Here is a 19,597-nt window from a genome sequence, read left to right on the forward strand (position 1 = left end):
CAATAATAGCAGCAATATTCATGAAATTGATGATACAGCATTTGTGTCGTAAACATTGGCCTCATTCTAACTCCAGGAGTTAGGAACTGTTAGGACCACCATTTTATAGTGGAAGTAACTGAGGCACAGAAAAATGCTTTAACCAATGACAGACACACTGTGAATTAAGTGGTGAGGCCAGGATTCTAACCCAGGGGGTCCTGCTCTAGAGGTGATACTCTGTCTTTAATTCTTTTATTTTGAAATCATTATATTCACGAGAAATTGCAAAGTCGGTATAGAGAGTTCCTGAATACTCTTCACTACGCCTCCCCTAAATGTCTCCATGACAAAATGGAATAATCAAAACTAGGAAATTAAGAATGATGCCATACCATTAACTAAATTGCAGACCTTATTCGTATTTCACCCGGTTTACCTCTGATATCCTTTTTTCTTTTCTTTTTTTTGTCGGTCCATGAGCTAACCTAGGATCCCCCATGGCAGTAAGCTTTCATCTCTCCCTAGTCTTATCTGTGACAATCCCTCAGACTTTCCCATCTTTCATGTTCTTGACACTTTTTAAGAGTGTCGGTCAGTTATTTTGTACAATGTCCACACTGTGTGTTCAACTGATGTGTTCTCATGATTAGGATGAGGTGATGTGTTTTTGTCAGAAATATCACAGACATGACATTACGCCCTTCTCCATAAATCCTACCGGAAGATTCATCGTGCCAATATGTCTGATTTCTGGTGGTGTTAACCTTGATCACTTGGGTTAAGTAATGTAGCAGGTTGGATGGTGGACCCAAAAAGATATGGCCAGAACCTAATCTCTGGAACTGGTAAATGTGACCTTAGGTGGGAAAAAAAGGCCTTCGCAGATATAGTTAAGGATTTTGTAAGGAGGAGATCTTCCTGAGTTATGCAGGTGGCTCCTAAAATCAAGTAACGCATGTCCTTATGAGACACACAGAAGAGAGGACATCTAGGAGGTGATATGAAGACAAAAGCAGAAATTGGAGTGACAGAGCCACAAGCCGAGGAACACCTGGAGCCGCCATAACCCCGAAGAGGCAAGGGATGGCCTGTCTCCAAGAGCACCCCAGGAGGCACGTAGTCCGGCTGACAACTTGATTTGGGACTTCTGGTGTCCAAAACTGTTAAAGAAAATAAATCTCTGTTGTTTTAAGCCCCTTACTTTATGGTAATTTGTTGCAGCAGCCCTAAGAAGCTGACCCAAGGGTATCCACTCTATTTCTCCACTGTATAGTCACCATAAATATCTGGGGGTTGGAGGGGGTGAAACTTCGAGACTCCACAAATTCCCCGCTTCTTCTTGAAGTTTCACCCGTTAATTTTTGTAGACGTCAGTGGATCTTATCAGTAGTAATCATTACAGTGGTGAGTCTCCAATAGTGATTTTCTAGTTCCCTCTTTCCTTCTACATTTATTAATTGGGACTCTACTGTAAGGAAGAGCTCTCTCCTCTGTCCCATGTATTTATTAGTCAATTATTTATACTTGTAGTTTAGGGTCGATAGGTCGATATTCTTAATGACTCCTGCCCTACTCAGCTCAAAGGATCATTGTGAAGGCCTAGCCCGAGGGCAAAATTCAGAGGGGACAGTTTAAAAGGCAACAAAGAAAAGAAAGAGACCTTTTCCCATGCCAGTCTAAGGCATTTCATGTGCCTTTTATTATTTATTTCTCTGTTCAGCCACATGAATGTGGGATCCGAAAATTGATGAGAAATTAAGAATCAGAGAAGTGTAGGAAGATGTCTAAGGACAAACAGCAGTGAGGGTCAGAGTCACGATTTGAACCCCCATCTGTCTGTCTCCAAACCCACATTATTTCCAGCAAACCAAGCTGCTCTCTGAGGTTCGGGGAGAAGGGAGAAAGGAGAATTAGTTGAAGGGGGAGGCGGAAGCATCAATGTGTCCAAAACTAAGCTCACCTCCTGTTTTTACTGTGGGCAGACTTCGCATGTGAACGCGGCACTGCACACGCACACACACCCCACTCATTCATTGGATGTTAGAAAAACATACAAAACCCCCAGGATCTTGAGGAAAATAAAATGTGGAACAAGAGGCTAGAGCGAAGGAGCAGGGGCGTGTCCACCGAGGGGACATTCACCTTGACTCTTCTGCCAACCTATCTGCCCCCGTCGGCACTGCTTCGCTGCAGTGTCTGGATCTCCCCTCTCCCAATCACAGGTCTTGGCCCTGCAGCCCGGCTCACCCTCCCCGCTGCCCCTCTTCTCAGATGCACTGACTCAGATGCCTCGTCTGAGATGTGCCTTGTCTCTCTGGACGCTGCCCCTGTCTGACCCCCGTTCCTCCTCAGCCTCCTCCGCACCCCTAAAGCCCTACCTTTCACCCCTCCAGTCCACCTCCACAGCTCTTCCCTGGAACAGGGTCCGTCTGCCCCTCTCACTCTGCTCTCTGTTTAGCTTGCCTTGTTTCCTTCTCCCTGTGCGGCTTCCTCAGGTTTTTATTTTCTGTTTCCTCTTTCCTGCCCCTGCTTCTATTGCTAAGTCCTTTTCTGCCTGTTCCTGTTAATTTCCCGTTATGTTTAGACAGCTCTCCCATTGTCCTTGGCTCCCTTTTTCTCAATTTCCCTTTATTTATCTGTCTCTGGTTGTTTCTATGGGCCTAGTATAGTGGCTCAATAAATATTGGTGAATGTCTAGTTTTTCCTGTCTGTGTTTCTGTCTGCCTCTCTCAGACTCGTATTATGAAGATGTTTCTTCTCGTATGTTCTTATACCCATTCCCACCCTGCATTCTAGTTTGGCCAGGAGGTTTAAAGGAAGCGCTTCCGGGCCCTCTTCCTGGGCTGTCTCTTGCCATCTGCGGATACCTTTTTAACCTGTTCCATCTGGGCTTGATTGTTGGCCCAGGTAGATTCTGTAGGGATGGACAACCACCATTTTCTGGCCTCCTTTTCTCCATCTGTAAAGTGAAGGCGGGGTGTAGTTTACTACCGTTTGCAATTGTTGACAGGCCCATTCACTATAAAGATTTACATATCCCTTCCGGTGGCTTTGGGCTTGGCCCTGCAAGATGCCCACAAAATGTAAGAGAAGCCATGTCTGAGCTTTACCTTTAAGAGGTATCCTAGATTTCCACCAGCACTGTGCTCATTCCCTCTGCCATGAAAACCAAATGTCTCAGCCTGGGCCTTCCCTTCAGCCACGGTTCCAGGATGAGAAGACATGCAGAGCTGAGCCATAGTGACTACACTGGCTGACATGTGACTTGCATGAGGAATAAAGTACTGTTTGGTCAGTCACTGAGATGCACAATAATTTGCTTGTAGAATAAACAAGCGGAAGCTGACTCATTAAGAAGAGTGGGATCCTGCAAGGTCTAAGGTGCTTTCAGCTCCCACGTTCCAACCATATTTGATATTTCCATTGATTTGGGACAATCCTGCCAAATGCTTTCATGTGCATTATCTTTTTTCAATATTATGATTTTAATTGCATTTCCATTTTTGCAGTGACCAAACGAGAAGCTTGAGAGAGGTGAAGGCTTGTCTAAATCTCTTATCGCTGGTATGAGGTAGAGTCAGAGCTTGAAACCAGGCCTCCGGACACCCAACTCCACGCTCGCTCAACTTCCTGAGGCTGCGTCCCTCTGTGTTGGAGTAGGTAAGCCACATTTCCCATACACAGAAGCCAGGACTTATTCCGCTATAATAATTTTCCCAAAGGCTCGTTAGAGACCCCACAGGCTTTTAGTGAACCCTTGTTGAGGCAAATCGAGGCCAAGCTACAAGGTTCCTGTGATTTACAGTTCTAAAATTTTTTTGAATAAATAAAATAAAATTGTGATTTAAATAATTCCACTTTCTGTTAAAAAAAAAGTCAATGGGATTCATGAGTTATGGCTCACTTACATAAAGATGTGCTTGGGATAATTGTAATGTCAAACTTCATCATGTCTTGGCAACTGATACAGGCTTGCTGATCTCAATTTACGGATGGGGATCCTAAGGCCCAGAAAGGGGATGTGATTTGTATAAGGTCACGGAGCACGAGAGCAGCCGGGCTGGGACACCTAGTCCCAGGCCACGGCTTTTGGTGCTCTGCGTATCACACGGTTTGTCCACTACTAGATTTTTCCTGCCTTCCCTTTTAAATAAATCCGTCCTAGCCAGGATGTTTCCCCCACTACTCTGCCTTCTCTCTGAAACGTTTCTGGAACCTGCCTTCTGTGATGGCTTGGCTTCTCCTACGTTGCTTGTCCTGGGCATCCTTCAATAATAGCACTTGTACATAACACAGCAATAACACTTAGGTTGTCAGTTCGGTTGTGTCCCACCCCCTCCAAAGATAGGTTGGTCCCAGTACCTCAGATTGCGACCTTATATGGAAATGGGTCTTTATAGAGGCTATCAAGTTATACTAAGGTCATTAGGGTAGGCCCCAATCGAGTATAGTTGGTGTCCTTATAAAGAAGGGACAGATTTGGACAGAGACACGGACATGCTCACAAGGAGAACACCATGTGAAGACTGGACTTCCACTGACACAAGCCGAGGAAGTACCAGAAGCTGGGACAGAGGCCTGGAACGGCCCCGTCCTTAGTGCCATCAGAAGGAGTGCAGCGCTGCTGACATCTAGATCTCAGACCATGAACCAACAGACCCGTGAGACAATCACATTTTGTGGTTTGAGTCACTTAGTTTGTGGCATTGTTATGGCAGCCCTAGGAAACTGACAGACTTATGAATCACCGAGTGCTAACACTTATGAAGACCTCACTGTGTGTCAGGCTCCGGCTTATACGCACTGCGTGTGTCATCTGAGCGAATCCTCCCAGTAGCCCCCTTCAGCAGGCATTCCATCCTCACTCTGTTCCCGCTGACATGGAAGCAGAGGGAAGAAACATGTCCCAGTCACATGGCCTGTCAGTTAGGGAGCCCAAATATAAACCTTGGGACACCCAGGTCACAGTGTTTGCATGTTAGTTCCATTCTCTGCGCCTACAGTTTCTCAAAAGGAGAACAGGGGCAATCACGACACATTGAACTAGGATTGTTGAAAGGATTAAATGAGTGAAATTGGTGTCAATGACTGTTAACACCACACATTGTGATACCGTCATTACTATTATTATTAGAAGGTTCTTCAGTGCTGATTATTTCCTCAAAACTTGTCCAGCTAGTTGTTTTCCTCTTGTCATGGAATCCCCAAAAGTAAACACAATATTTCAAGTCTCACAGAACCTCTAAAACTAGTTGAACGGAAAATTATTCCTTCATTCATACGACTTAAAATGTAGGGCTGCTTTTAGCAGCCAGATCCCATATAGCTGGCTTCTTCTGAACTTGTGGTTGATTTTTTTAAAAAGCTTCTTCTTTTCTTTTTTTCTTTCTTTTTAACAGATAAGGTTTTCATTGTTAGGTTCAGTTGGCAAGTAAACCATTGCATGATTGAGTGATTAAATCAATGAAGTAAGGAATGCATGATATGCCGTGAATAAATAAATGCAATGGTTGGGGAAGTGATCTAAATCTATTTTTCACAGAAAGATTTAAAAAGTATTATCCCTGTTATCACACAGATCCTTTAAACAAAGCTACTGATTGAGAATGGCAATAATAATTTCTTAGATTTATGTGACATTTTATAATCCTCAAAGTATTTTTCTATATATTATTATGTCATAGAATCATAGATCTTCTAAGTTGGAAGCAAATACAATAGTCATCTAATTTAACTATTATTCCTCTCAAAATCTTGATGAATAGGGCTTTGGGCCTTTGATTGCATACCCATGGGAACAAAGAACTTAGTACCCTCTGACTAAGTCCACTCTACTGCTCGGTATCTCAGATACTTTGAAAGGTTTATTCTCTGTCCTGCCATGAGCAGGAATGGTGGTCCCTTGTGGCCCCGCCCCTCTCTGGGGCTCATCAGTATACATCTGCATAATTTTCTGTGAGATGGTCCCTTTGAAGGAAAGGGGTCTTTAAAGGTTTTCTCTTTTCACACATCAAATCAGACATTTCCTTTCTTAAACTATTTTGTCGCCAATATCGTCGCGACAGCTAACATTTTGAGTACAATGACCACTTTTTGAGCACTTATGGAATGTAAGGCACTGCACCGCGCAGAATAATGCCCAAGAGCAAAGAGTCTCAATTTGGACCGACAGGAGTTGGAATCCAAGGTTCAGGACTCACTGGTGACATGAACTTGAACAAGTTACAAAACATCGCAAGTCCCAGGTTCCTCGTCAGTCATGTCTATCTTACAGACGTATTAATAAAACAATGAAATGGCATAATGCATGTGCTGCACCTAGATTGTGCAGGGCGCTTGCATTTACATCCTCATTTGGTACTTAGAAAACCTCTAAGGATTGGGGAATGTTACACTGGTTTTACAGAAGATGAGGTTGATTTGGCCAAGGTCATAAAGCTCGGGACAGAGACATTGTTCCACCTTGGAGTTGACTTCCAAGTCATAAACTCCCTTATAACCATGGATTACATGTAAGGAGGGAGGCTTTGTAAGACCTTACCCATACTACCTTATAACTTAAGCCAGCAACTAATGCACAGAGAAGAGAAATTGTGGTCTACTATACAGATTAAGGGTGGAAATTCTGAAGTCAGTCTATACGAGTAAAATATTGCTTTTACTATTTAACCTTTGTGTGCCGAAGTCACACCACTGGCTGTTGAATATATTAACATCTCAGGTTTCTCATTTATGAAATAAACATAGTAATAGTTTATTAAGATTTGTTAGTGAGGATTAATTGTAACAATGCACGCAAAGCAAAATTTGGAACTCTACCTAGAACCTAGTAAATACTCAATAATTGCAGGTATTATTAAATCTCTAGATCAGGGGTGTCCAAACTTTTTTCAACGTTTTTCACCAAAGGCCATATGCGGTAAAATACACAAACAGCCGGGCCACTCACTCGAGGTGAAGTACGTATTGCCTCACCTGTTTATTTAAGTAAACTAAATATATGTTTGGAATTTGCTGCGGGCCAATTATCAACGGATCATGGGCCACAGTTGGCCCGCGGGCCGCAGTTTGGACACCCCTGGTCTACAGCAATAGCAAAGTAAGAGCAAAAAGAATACTAAACCTAATGTCTTCTTACTTCCAGATTAGAGTCCATTAAACCTTGCTGCCAGGATAATATTGTGTGCCCATAATGTGCCAGGCTGGACATTAGGTACTGTTTAAGCATCTATGTTTCTTTCACTCTTCTCAATAACCTAATAACCTTGTGAGACTGGTAAGAGCAGTTTTGTTTCATAGATAATGAAACTGAGGCTCAAAGGGGTGACGGGACTCCCTCAGAGAAAAAACATCATAAAACAGGAAGTAAGAGAGACGGTGGATTCCCCGCCTCTGCTCTCTTCTCTGCATCACACAGCCTGCATGGCTGAGGCATGCGGGGGACTGCTCAGAGCAGCTGAAGCTGGAGCCGCGGATTAGATGAGATGACCCCCACTCTCTCTTTCTCGCCTGAGGCCACTGAGTATCTCCTCATTGCATGATCCGTAGGATATTAATAGTCAGATAAAGCAACCTCCTGGGAGAAAGTAGATGCTCAACTCAGGTCTTCACAAGCCTGAAAGAGTATGGGCAAGGATTACAGCACGTTCCAGTGACTGAGCTGGAGCTGGTTGCCCTGCTCGGACAGGCAGGACTTTTAAGAAAAGGGGACGGAGAACACTGACCTCTAGATTTCTTTCAGATTTGACTGAATGATTTGGGTCTTCTCCCAAACCCTCTCAGATCTTCACCAAAGATGAAAACAGTGTGAAGTTTGACAGAGGGACAGCCATGGTCTCGTGGGTAGTCAGGTGACATGAGTTTGGAATCTTGGGAAAAGCCTCATCCTAGAACTGTCCTCTTATTAGCCACGTAGTCTTCGGCTAGTCAATTAAACTCACCGAGTCTCAGATTTCTCAGCTGTGAAATGGGGTCAGTGTTCTCCATCATCTTTTCTTAAACGTCCTGCCTGTCCGAGCAGGGCAACCAGCTCCAGTATCCCAAGCTCTATGAAGGCCATTCTGAATAGCTGCTTGAGGGGACAGAGGGGGCACTCTTTTTAATTTTGCTGATTTGTCTGTGGCCAGAATGGCGAGGCCAGAGTCTGAGCCACAGAGAGGCCTATTCTCCAGGCCCAGCCCCACCGACCGGCTGGGAAATCCTGTACATGTCCTAGCCTCTATTTGGATCTCGGTTTCTCCCTCTATGAAATACAAGGATATAACAATCAGCACATCTCAATAATAAAAGTCCTCCTAATAACAAAAGCTAACACTCTCATATGCCAAGCTCCTCTGATCCAAGTGCTTGGTGAACCTGCACAGTAAGTATTAGTAGAACCCTCATTTATAGTTGACAAAAAACAAGGCACAGCAGTGTTACAGACTGTGCCCAAGATCACTCAAAGTGTTGAGTTAGTGGCAGAGTGAGTGGGGCATTACATCCAGAATCTATGCTTCTAACCTCCCTGTCACCCGAACTCTACATAGAGGGCAGTGTTCACTGAGGTGTATCCCACCTCTGACAGGCTGGGCTGCCACGATGGCTGCCCTGGGGTTCAACATTTCCTGGACATGACTCTGTCTCCTGTGGGAGCCCTGAAGGAGGCAAAGAACTGGTGGAACCACGGGCCACTGTAGCGCATGGGCAGGGAGGGTCTGGAGCGGGCCACAGGACCTGCTCTGCCAGCCACATCCTAAATCACAAAGAACTTCAGAGACAGCTGGGTCTTAGTGACTCCCTCCAAGCTGAACTCACTGAGCAGAAAGGAGGTGAGAAACACCTACAGCCCTTGCAGATACAGTCTGATTCAGTGGAATTCGCACTGGGCCTGGAGGCAGAGAAAGCCCATTCAAGGTCCTTTAAATTGAGATAGTACTATCTAGGTTACTGGGTTATGGCAAGGATGGATGTGCCCAAATCCATCAGAAAATGCCTAATAAATATTAGTTAAAACCAAGCCTCTCTCTCTCTCTCTCTCTCGCTCACAAGAACAGCAGTACCGCCCCTCAATCCTTCTTAACATCAGATGGTGGCCATGCTTCTCGAGGAACTCAGCAAGTACCCCGAGATGGTACTTACAAACTTGCACCCCAAGGTTAGCACACAGGCACCCACTTGGCTTGACATGTGGCTGCGTCGTTCTCTAAATATATATGCAGGAGAAGTCTATCACACTCACTCCGTGAATAACACAAAGGCCTTGATTTGTTCCCCCACGTGATGAGCATGCATTAGGTCCAAAATTAACATCACTGTCTGGCTTAGGTTTGGGTGTGTTTTTCCCAAAAGAGAAAACTTCCAAGCCATTACTCAGCCCTCATCAGAATGTCTAATGCAGTGTTAGTTGAAGAGGAACCAAGAGAACAGAGACCAAACGCTAAGATCTGCTCCATAGTAGACTCTCAAAAAAAAAAGAGGAAAAAAAAAATGTTGACTGTTGCACAGAAGGAAGCAATGAAGAGGTGGGTGGTAGCTTTCCTGACGTGACTGGCTTCATGCCAATCACTTCACCTCTTCCTCACTCAGGTTGGGAGTAACATTTCCTACCCTCCTGCATCTGGTAGAGCTGTGCTAAAGGAGCTAACTACGTAAGCGTGGGCTGAGCAGTGAAAGGCACCAGGGGCATGTCAGTTAGAGCTATTCTGTGATCTCTCCTCCGGCCAGTTAGACCCTGCGCAGTCTGCATACTAAATGTGTCTTTTTGTACCTACCATACAAAATCATTAATCACAGCTTTTTAGAGAAACCATTCATATGAGCCCACATCCATTGCAGACTACCACTCTTGTGATTTCGGCCTTAGGAGCCTTCGCTGAGGAGGCAACAGACTCAGAAGAGTTCTAGATTACGGGACCCACAGAGATGGAAGGCCACTTTACCTCTCTGTGCCTAGAACTTCACCTCCAGTGTGGAGGTGACACGCCTGACTTCATGCAGTCTTGGCAGGACCACAATGAGATACGGTCCATGATATGACAGTCATTAAATTCTCACCCTGAGAGACAGAGTGCAGAGGGCATCATTTAGGTTTTGTAGCCAGACGCACCTGGGGCTGAAGAGCACTTCCCTCTCTTACCAGCTGTGTGATCTTAAGGACGGTTTTCTGCCTTCTTTATAGTATCCCCAACTATAAAGCGAGGGCAGTAAGGAGCTTCTGTGTATAAGTGTACCAGCTATGTCCAGCCCAGCTCCAGGGACCGCCATGCAGTGTCTACACTGCAGGGGGTGTTGTAAAGGTTCAACCGCCAGACACATCAAGGGCATTTGGGAAAGAGCAACCCCATTCCAATTTTGTTCCAATTTTGTTTGTTCAGTCATTCTTGGAAAGGCCAGTTCTATTGAACCTCAGCCCTCAGCAGAGCAGGCCAAGCACGTGACAGACGTTAAACAGCTATTCCCAGAGATGTCAGACAAAAGGCCAAGGAGTTGGAGACCCTTTATTTTCTTCTCTGAAGCACAATTAGTTTGTCACAGCTGGCAGATGACGGATGGGTATGCATCAGTCCAAGTGACACCACGGAATCCATCTGACCTCTCTTCATCAGTCCAACCTCTCGCACTCGGCCAGCTCTTTCCCTCCATCAGCTGACAATCCCCCGCCCCCTCCATCCTCTCTCCCCCTTACCCTCCCCTGCTCCCGGGCCCCCCCCCCACCTCGGTGCCACTCACTTACCATCACGGAAATGTGGAGAATGTGCATCTGCTCCTCTACAATCTCCGAGGGCTCCTGGAGTGTGGGGGCAGTGGCGCGGGCCAGCTGCCCAGAGCTGCTCATGGAGACGTGGAAGTACAAGGTGCCGTTCTCCAGCCACTGCTGTCTCCAGTGCACCAGCGAGATATCAGCTGCCGTGCCTGACATCTCTGCAAGACAAGAGCCAAGGCACTGGGTGAGCTTCATGCCCAGCCTCGGTCCTCCAGGGAGGGAAGAAGCCACACATATCCGGGCGCTCAGCAGACACCTCCTTTGTACAAGGAGGCCCATCATCAATCAAATCTATGAGCCAGAGGTCATTATTGCCATTTATAGATGGCTCAGCTGTGGCTGAGATTCACCCCAAGCAACAGAAGAGCAGAGGCAGGACTTGAACCCAGGTCTGCCTGTGTCTTTTTTTTTTTTTTTTTTGTAGCACCATGCATGATAATGTAATTCCTTCTATGCCAACAGTGGAATCAAACTAAGCAAGAGGATGGAAGTGCTTCCGTCCTTCTGAGGACATGAAACTAGAAGATGAAGGCAGGCCCTGGTGAGAGGAGTGGGAGTTCAGAGTGTGACTTCCTCAGAAGCTGAGCTGGAAGTGCTCACGGCAGAGCAGCAGAACCTCAGAGCTAAAAAGACCCAAGAGAATCAGCCCAGCCAAGGCACCCCAGGGTTATCCTTTGTGGGAAGGGAGTTGGACGCGAAGAGGGTTGTTCTGAGCCTGTTTCTACAGCTTCAATCAGAACAGCTCCAGTTTGGGGTGGTCTATATGCTTCACTCCCAAGCAAGGTGTTAGCACAAAGGTTTCTGTGGCTTAAAAATACTTGAAAAGCTACTTTCCCACCCCAATGTTCTCAGATAACCAATGGAAAGTTAGGGCTTTCTAGTAACTGGTAGTCACCTGACTTGAAGTTCCTAACCCTTGCCTCTGTGCTGTTTTCCCTTCTGTACACACACAAAAAAATCATTTTAATAATATTCCCATTCCATATAATCATACCAACACAGCCTCCTGTTACATAGAAGGGTGACGGCAGACAGCAAAAGGTACCAGAAGTGCCCTTGTACTGGGATCCTCCAATTTTTTCATAGTGCAACCTATTAGAGGGATATGTCCCTGGAAATGTCCTCAAAGGATAAGGCCTATCAGTGTGTCTTGTGAAGGAAAGGAAAGTGTGGCGTTGTTCTTGGAGAATTAATTATCAGGTCTTCACTTAAGTGAGAGTTGCGTACTAGGAGACAGAGGCAATCCAGCAGGCGACAAGCAGCCTTAACGGCGTCTGAGCCTTGGAACTTTGGACCCTCTTCCCAAGACACAGATCTGACCTAGAGGCAGTATTTCTACAGTTCCCAAGGACGTCATGTACATGTACACACACACACACACACACACACACACACACACACGCATGCACATGTGTGCGCTTGAGGAGGACTGGAGGAAGAGGGAGTTCAAACTTCTTACAGATCAAGTTCAAACTTCTTACAGATCAAGACATGAGGAGATGATGTTTGCCCACCAAATTTGACGGTATTCCTTTCATATCCTCCGTTCCCAGCAGACTAAGTCCTTGAAGTTCACAGTGAAAAGTCCTTAGGGGAAGAGCATCTGGCACTTAATAAATGCTATAAAAGAGTTAGCAATAATATTTATTACCATTATTATTATTCATAGGGACAGGAGCTAAGTCACCCTTCAGCTGCTCTGAAAACAATCTTGACACATCCTTGACTGCTTGTTTTCTCTCCCACGCCTCACCCCGTCCATCAGGCAGTCCTTCAACGGCCATCCAAAACGCAGCCCTTCTCAGCTAACCGACTGCAAGCGCCTAGGTGGGCCAGGCACCGTTCTCTCTTGCCTGGTTTAGGGCAAGGGCTTTTTAACTTGACTCTCTTCTTCCACCTTTGCCTCCTCTGTCTATTCTCAACCAGAAGCCAGAGGAATCCTCCTCAAGCCACGCCTCTGCTTTAAACCTTCAATAGCCTCTCACCCCACTCCATGGAAAACACAAAGTGACCGGAACATTGTAAGTTCTTCATCCAAGCGCAGATCTGCTCGGGCTTCCCCTGCTGCACCAAGACTTGAGAAGGGAGGGAAATAACCACAAAAGCTCACTGGCTCCTAGAACATGGGCCCCAAAGGACCCCGAGCGCTCACTGTGGGGCCCAGGATGGGAAGCTGGCTCGGCGTCCAGTCTGTGAAGCAGGTATCTCCCCAGCACCTTCTCTCCCTACCACCCCGCCTTCCAGCCTCGGCACCTGAGGTCCTGGCAGCAGCTCCTGTGGCAGCCCGCCGGCTGGGCCAAGGCAAGGTGAAGACATCATGTTAAATGGCCTTGCTCAGGACCTCACCCATTCCTCTCTCAGTGTATAAAAGCGCAGAACTCTGTGCCACTGGGTAGGCGGGCACGTCCTGTGCTAAGAGTCCCTGGTGTGGCACGGGCAGAGAGTCCCAGGGCAGGCCACATCTGGTCGACAGCCTGGTATAGACAGAGGCAGAGTAAGTGGACACATGCTTACTCGCTTCATCCCTCATTCCTAGAGCTCTCCCCAGCCTGTGTCTGCAGTCCTCCCAGTGAAGAGGCTCGCCCTCCCCATGTTCAGATTAGAAAACAGAGGGGGACAGAGTTAATGACTTGCTTAAGGTCATTGGGGACTTTGTGCCCAGCTGGATTCCCAGTTCGTGCAATTCCTGCTATGCCAGTTGCTCTCAGAATATCTCCTTTTCCTTGACTAAATTAGCCCATGAACCGAAACCAGATTGAGCTCTTTGTTTGCTACGGTGATGAGTGCACAGTCAGCAGACAGTAAACGTTAAATGATAATAACAGTGTGTGAAACACAGTAAATATTGAATCACAGAGAATAGCTCTGGACTTACTCTATTACAAAGGAAAGAAACCACTGTTGGGGTGGGAAGGAGGGCCATGAGAACTCAAACCGAAAATTGCCTTGGAGGAAACAGAAGGCTTTGTTCATTCTTTTGTTCATCTTTCATTCATTCATTCATTCATTCATGTGTTTCTTTATTCGTTCAACACACTTTATTAAGGACCTTCTCAATTGCGGGCAGCTTGGTAGCTCAGAATATGAAGTGAAATTAGACATAGCCTTGTGTTCAGGAAGCTCATAGTCCTTTGAAATCCGACCCACCTCTCTCGCCCATGTAAGTGCCCACACATGTGCACACTCCCCATTCAGGGTGGCGCAGGACACTGTGTACCCTGACCCACATCCTGCCATCGTCCCCTCATCATGTGCTCAGACCCTGCAGAACTTACAACTGCCCCTCATCCAGGCCAGGGCACATAGCAGGTCATTATTCTTTCTACCTAATCTGTCTGGAACTCTCCCCCCAAAGCTTGAAAGCTGCTTCTCCTCAGCATTTGTCTCTCAGCCCAAATGACAGCTGCACAGAGAGGCCCTGCCACTCTCAGCTGAAGCACTCTTCTCCACACACATCCAGACTCTACTGAATCCCCTTTACAAAAAAATGTCTGCAGCATTTGTCACTATGAGAAATTCACCTTACGTATTTTATTGAACATGCGTTTAATGCTTGTCTCTCCAGGAGAGCAGGAATCTTGCATGTCTCAATTCCTGCTGTATTTCAAGTACTTGAAAAGTACTTGGCACATAATAAGTGCTCAATAAATAATTACTGAAGCGCTGATGGCAAATACATATACACACATGCGCGTGCATGCGCACATACTTACATATATCCATCACAAGATGAGGAAGGTAGTGTTAAGCCTCATTAGAGAATTAAAGCAAGAGAAAGTAAAGATCCATTGGGGAATCACAGGTGGGACAGGACTCTCCGAGCTTGGGGATGAAGAAGTACTCTAAAAGGTAGCGATATGGGCGTTGAAGAGAATGGGCACATTGTTAGCCCTCAGAGGAGAGAAGAGCGCTTGGACCTGGGCTGAGGGGCTGAGTAGCTCAGGGCAGTGAACCACATGTGTACGTAGAATGCAGCAAATGTCAGGTTGGAAATGGAGTTCAGACACGGAGTTAAGGGCTTTGAATGGTTGGTAATAGACTATGTTTTATTCCGGATGCAGGAGAGAATCAACAGAGTATACTTGATCTGAGAGCCAGTCCTTTGTCCATTAAAAACAGGTCAACAAAACAAAACAAAACACAGTAACATAACCAAAGCCAGCTCTTGAAATTCCCCGCTGATTGATTTTCCAATTGTATTTTCCCTTTCCTCATCCCCTAGTCCTCCTATATAAACATTTCATTGAAGTCTTCAAGTCATATTACAATCAAACTTAGAGCAAAAGGGGGACTAAACGCATTTGGTCGGGAACCAAGATGATTCCCATAAAGGCAGATTATGCTGACATGATGAATATAAAATGAAACAGCAGATATTAAAGTGGGAGAATTGGTGCCCCATGCCTTCCGGCTGTAGGCTGACTCCAGTGCCTGCCTCCCTCCACCAAGAACAGCTTGATTATATATTGGAATCATAAAGAAACCCAGGGATTGCTTTTTCACCTTTCACTGTTCTCCCCCCATGGGCTGCAACTTGTGAAATATTCAATAGGCGCAAATCCCCTCAACCACCCTGCTAAAGCCAAGCTAGAGGATCAGCCTTCATCAGGGATTCTGGGTAGAAAGCCATCCGGCCTCGGCAGCCACAGATGCCTCTCAGCCTCCTGGAAAAGAAATAAAAAAATCCCACAGGCATGTTGTGCTTTTAATTGGCTTGTTCTTCCTAATCTATGGCACTCATTGTGTTTTTATTTAATTCCTGAAGGTCATTATGAAAATAAGCAGCTCTTCTGATCATCAGCCATCTTGGTAACATCTCTCAAGGGGCTAACTAATCCGCCTTCTGATTCCACAGCACCAGATGACCCTCCAGCCGATTATTTGCAGAAGGCCAGAGAGTGCTTCTGATGAGTTTGCAAATGGCCTGTGCCTCCCTGGGAGGAAAGCAGACATGATGTGAGATGAACTCACTGCCTAGGCAAAAAGAGTTGGGCGAGTTAGTGATGGCAACTCCAACCAACCACCCTGGCCACAAGCTGTCCCAGCATTCACGGGGGTTGGGTCATCTCCATGAAGCAAGTCCCGATGAGTGGGCTTGGGAAATATATCTGAAACACGCACCCTCATTTTCATCTCGGCAATGGTCGTCTTAATGAAAACCCATATCATCTCTCCTGTGGACTGTCTCAAATGGCTCTGTGGCAGTCAGGGTCTCATCAGAAAAGAGACAACGAGGGCCCTAAGAAATGTTGACTGATGGGACCATTTACAAAGGCTTTGGAAGTATATTAGTCAGGGTTCTCCAGAGAAACCAATAGGACTATATAGATACACAGAAAGACACTTATTATGAGGGATTATGAAGGCCAGGAAGCCCCACAATCTGCTGTCTTCCAACTGGAGACCCAGGAAAGTTGAGGGTGTAGCTCCAGGGGAGCCAGTGGTGTAAGTCCCAGGGTGAGCCCAAAGGCCCGACAACAGGAATGCTGATGCCTGAGGACAGGAGGAGATGGCGTCCCAGCGCAAGCACAGAGTCAGCTGGTCCTTCCTCAACCTCTTGGTTCCATGCAGGCCCTCACGGATCAGATGATGCCCACCTACGTTGATGAAAGCCTCTCTCCTTTACTTGGTCTACGGTTTCAAATGCTAATCTCCTCCAGAAACACCTTCACAGACACATCCAGACATAATGTGTGGCCAGCTCTCTGGACATCCCTTAGCCCAGTCAAGGTGACGCACAAAATTAATCATCACACACAGGGGCAAGGCAAAGCAATGATGAAGCACCTCAGAGATGGAAGCAGCGAGAAGCTGTCACCACCCTAGATGTGAGGGACAAAGGGAGACAGAACCCTGAAAGAGCTACGGCTGTAGGAAAGGCCTGCAAGACAGGAGCTGTGCCCTTCAGTAGAAGAACCCACCTACTGACAAGGTATGGCCGCCAAGCAGGTGGGAGGTAAGAAATGCTCCAACCTCCTTCTACCTGGATCTCCCTTACAGGTGCCTTACGTGGCCTACCCCAACCAAACACCCAAGAGTGAAGTAAATCATACAGGTCAGCCTTCCAGGGCAAATAGCCGGGAGGGAAAAGGTGGGAAGTGGACCTCAAGGGGCAAATGGAGACTATTCAGAAGAGCCCAACTGGTATCCCTACCGCCAGGCTTCCTTCCTCCCAACCATCCTTCAAATGGCTACCAGGATTCAGTTTCTAACTTATAAATCTGGCCATGTCACCCTTTTGCTCAAAACCGTTCAAAGGCTCCTGGTTGCCCTCAGAATCAACCTAATCTTATGAGACTGACACCTGCATTTTTCCTCCACCTTACCTCTTTTCACTTCTTTCCTTGCATTTATGTTAAATCTGATTAAATGTGTACGTATCTGCCCATGTATACTAGAGTGGTACCTCGGTTTCCGAACATAATCCATTCCGGAAGACCGTTCGAGTTCTGAACCTTCGAAAACAGCCCACAGCTAAGCCTCAGGATCTTGCACTCAGCGGAAGTCGCGTGACATGGTCGACTTCCGAGGCGTGTTCGAAAACTGAAGCTTTTATTGCCGGGTTTACAGCATTCGTAAACCAAAATGTTCGTCAACGGAGACATTCGAAACCGAGGTACTACTGTATGCTGTTTCCTAGTTCAATGTTTTAAAAGATGTGTTTTCCGAGTCTGGAATAGCCTTCCCCATTGAACCCCATTCCCTACTCCAGATTTTTCCCTAAGCCCCCTACGAGCTACGTGTTCCTTTCTACTTCCACAAAGAGAAAACACTGCATGCCACAGGCTGCACAGACTGCAGATCAATTGCATGAATTTGAATCCCAACTCCCCTGTGTTCAAGTGGTGTGTTTTTGGACACGTTTTTCAGCTTCTTTGTGGCTCAGTTTCCCCACCTGTCAAATGAGAATAATAACAGAACCTGCCCTATAGGGTTGCTGTGAGAATTAAATGAGATAAACAAATTAGTTTTCAGCATTAATCTTGATCTTCAGTAGGCGTTCCACAGCTACACGTGTTACATATCACTTCATATACTCTGTTAATATATCCTATTTTACCACCATTCTGGTCTTAGTATGTCTCTGTGTTAAAATGATCTGTTTATACAGCTGACCTCTCTCATTGGACTTTAGTACAGGGATACATCAGAGCCATTCGTGTAGCCTTGTCGTGGCACAGCAGCCAAGTACAGAGTAGAGGAGTCTGTAAATGTCTAGTGAGGTGAACTGAACTGTCTGCAATTTGCATTCAGATGGACACCCCCAAAGAACAGAGAAGAGATGGCAACTCAGGATGTCAATGACGGCTTGATTCCCATGTAACAACTCTATAAAAATGTATTTAACATCTGGCTCAAATTTAGGTACCCTGGAGAATGCAAATGAAGAGAAAGACAGAACTTTAACTTTCAAGGAGCTTGCATTCGCATGAAGAGAGACAGAAAATTTATATAGAAAATAAAAAATCATCTGATTCAATTTAGATATAAGTTCATATATGTACAGCTGGAAAGAAACGTACTGGAACATCAAGAATGGTACTCCTTAAATGATCGGATATGTGTTGATTTTAATCATGTCCTGATTTATTTTTCTACATAGAATATATATTACCTCTGTAGCAGAGGCACATACATGCTCATTTTAGAGATTCATTTAGTCAACCAACCTTTCCCAAATTATGGCATTACGGGACTCTATTCTCAGGAGCTCAATCTAAAGAATGGAGAAAACACATGCTACAAGTAGCTATAAATCAAAGTAGGAAGCTTAGAGGAGAGGAGATGACTTCTGGATGGATCTAGAAAGTCTTCATGGAGAAGTCTTAAAGGATGGATAAGATTTTAAAAAGTGGCCATGTGGGCGTAGAGCCATGTCAGATGGAGGAGCGACATGCAGGCAAGAAGGCAGGAGGATTGCAAATATGCAAAGGGCTGCAGTGGGAGGATGCCGTAGGAAAACACAGGGACTCATCACTAGGAGGAAGCAGAGACTGCTAATGGCCAGTCTGCAGAGGGGACAGTAAGAAGGGGGCTACCACTTCTTACCTGTGAACTATCTCCTAGCAGAATAAAAAAGTGCCAGGTCCCACTGGGGACTCCTTCATGCCATCAGACCAAGGCCCAGTTCAGAGGCTAATTTACATACCAGAAATTAAAATGTCAAGGTAGATTGGATGGATGGGCAGACGGACAGATGGGTGGATGGATGGATAGGTGAATGAATGAACGGCTGGATAGATATATTCCAGTCTTTCTGACATAACCAATAATCACACAGCTTGGGTTAGTGAAAAGAACACTGAATTTGGAGTTGGAAGCTTAGATTTGTGTGATGCCTCTGTACCAACTAGCTGGTTTACCTGAGGACATATCACAAAGCATCTTTCTTTTTATGTAAAATGTGTTAAGGGAAGGGTCATGATCTGTCCTACTTACATCACATCTAACATAGAACTGAGAGAAAATAAGGCCACACCTAGCAGTAGCTTGAACATCTACAAAGTCCCACAGTTAGCCCTGAAAGCAATGCATTATTATCCCCACCAGTTAACCACATGCCTACCATAAATATTTCTCAACTGTCTAAAATGTGCCAGGCGCAGTGTTAGGTTGTGTGCAGAGACTGGATGACAAGATACATTTGCTGTCCTCACAGACCTTCTATTCTAGTCTTCGATTTTCCTCAGTTCCTACCAAGCAAGAACAGTGGTGGCATTTTCCCTAGTTTTAGTTAGCTCATTTATTCACCCATTTACTCATTCATAGCAAAAGATTGTATCCGTCTAAGTAATCGCTACCCTCAGTGCCTAGCATGCATTGGGGGCTCAAATATTTGTTGAATAAATGTATCACTCAATGCCCATTTTA

The 19,597-nt window shown here is 45.7% G+C and overlaps 1 protein-coding gene across 5 annotated transcripts in view; it reads right to left on the bottom strand.

The window, feature by feature from the left end:
• Positions 1–19,597, bottom strand: part of ASTN2 (astrotactin 2) — an 836,425-nt gene that overhangs the window by 708,863 nt on the left and 107,965 nt on the right. For all 5 annotated transcript variants that reach the window (XM_033122811.1, XM_033122810.1, XM_033122808.1 and 2 more), the window contains exon 2: positions 10,697–10,884. In XM_033122811.1, coding sequence (XP_032978702.1) covers positions 10,697–10,884 — 188 coding nt within the window. The remainder of the gene's footprint in view (positions 1–10,696; positions 10,885–19,597) is intronic.

The sequence above is a fragment of the Rhinolophus ferrumequinum genome, chromosome 12, assembly GCF_004115265.2.
Source record: "Rhinolophus ferrumequinum isolate MPI-CBG mRhiFer1 chromosome 12, mRhiFer1_v1.p, whole genome shotgun sequence".
Classification (NCBI taxonomy): domain Eukaryota; kingdom Metazoa; phylum Chordata; class Mammalia; order Chiroptera; family Rhinolophidae; genus Rhinolophus; species Rhinolophus ferrumequinum.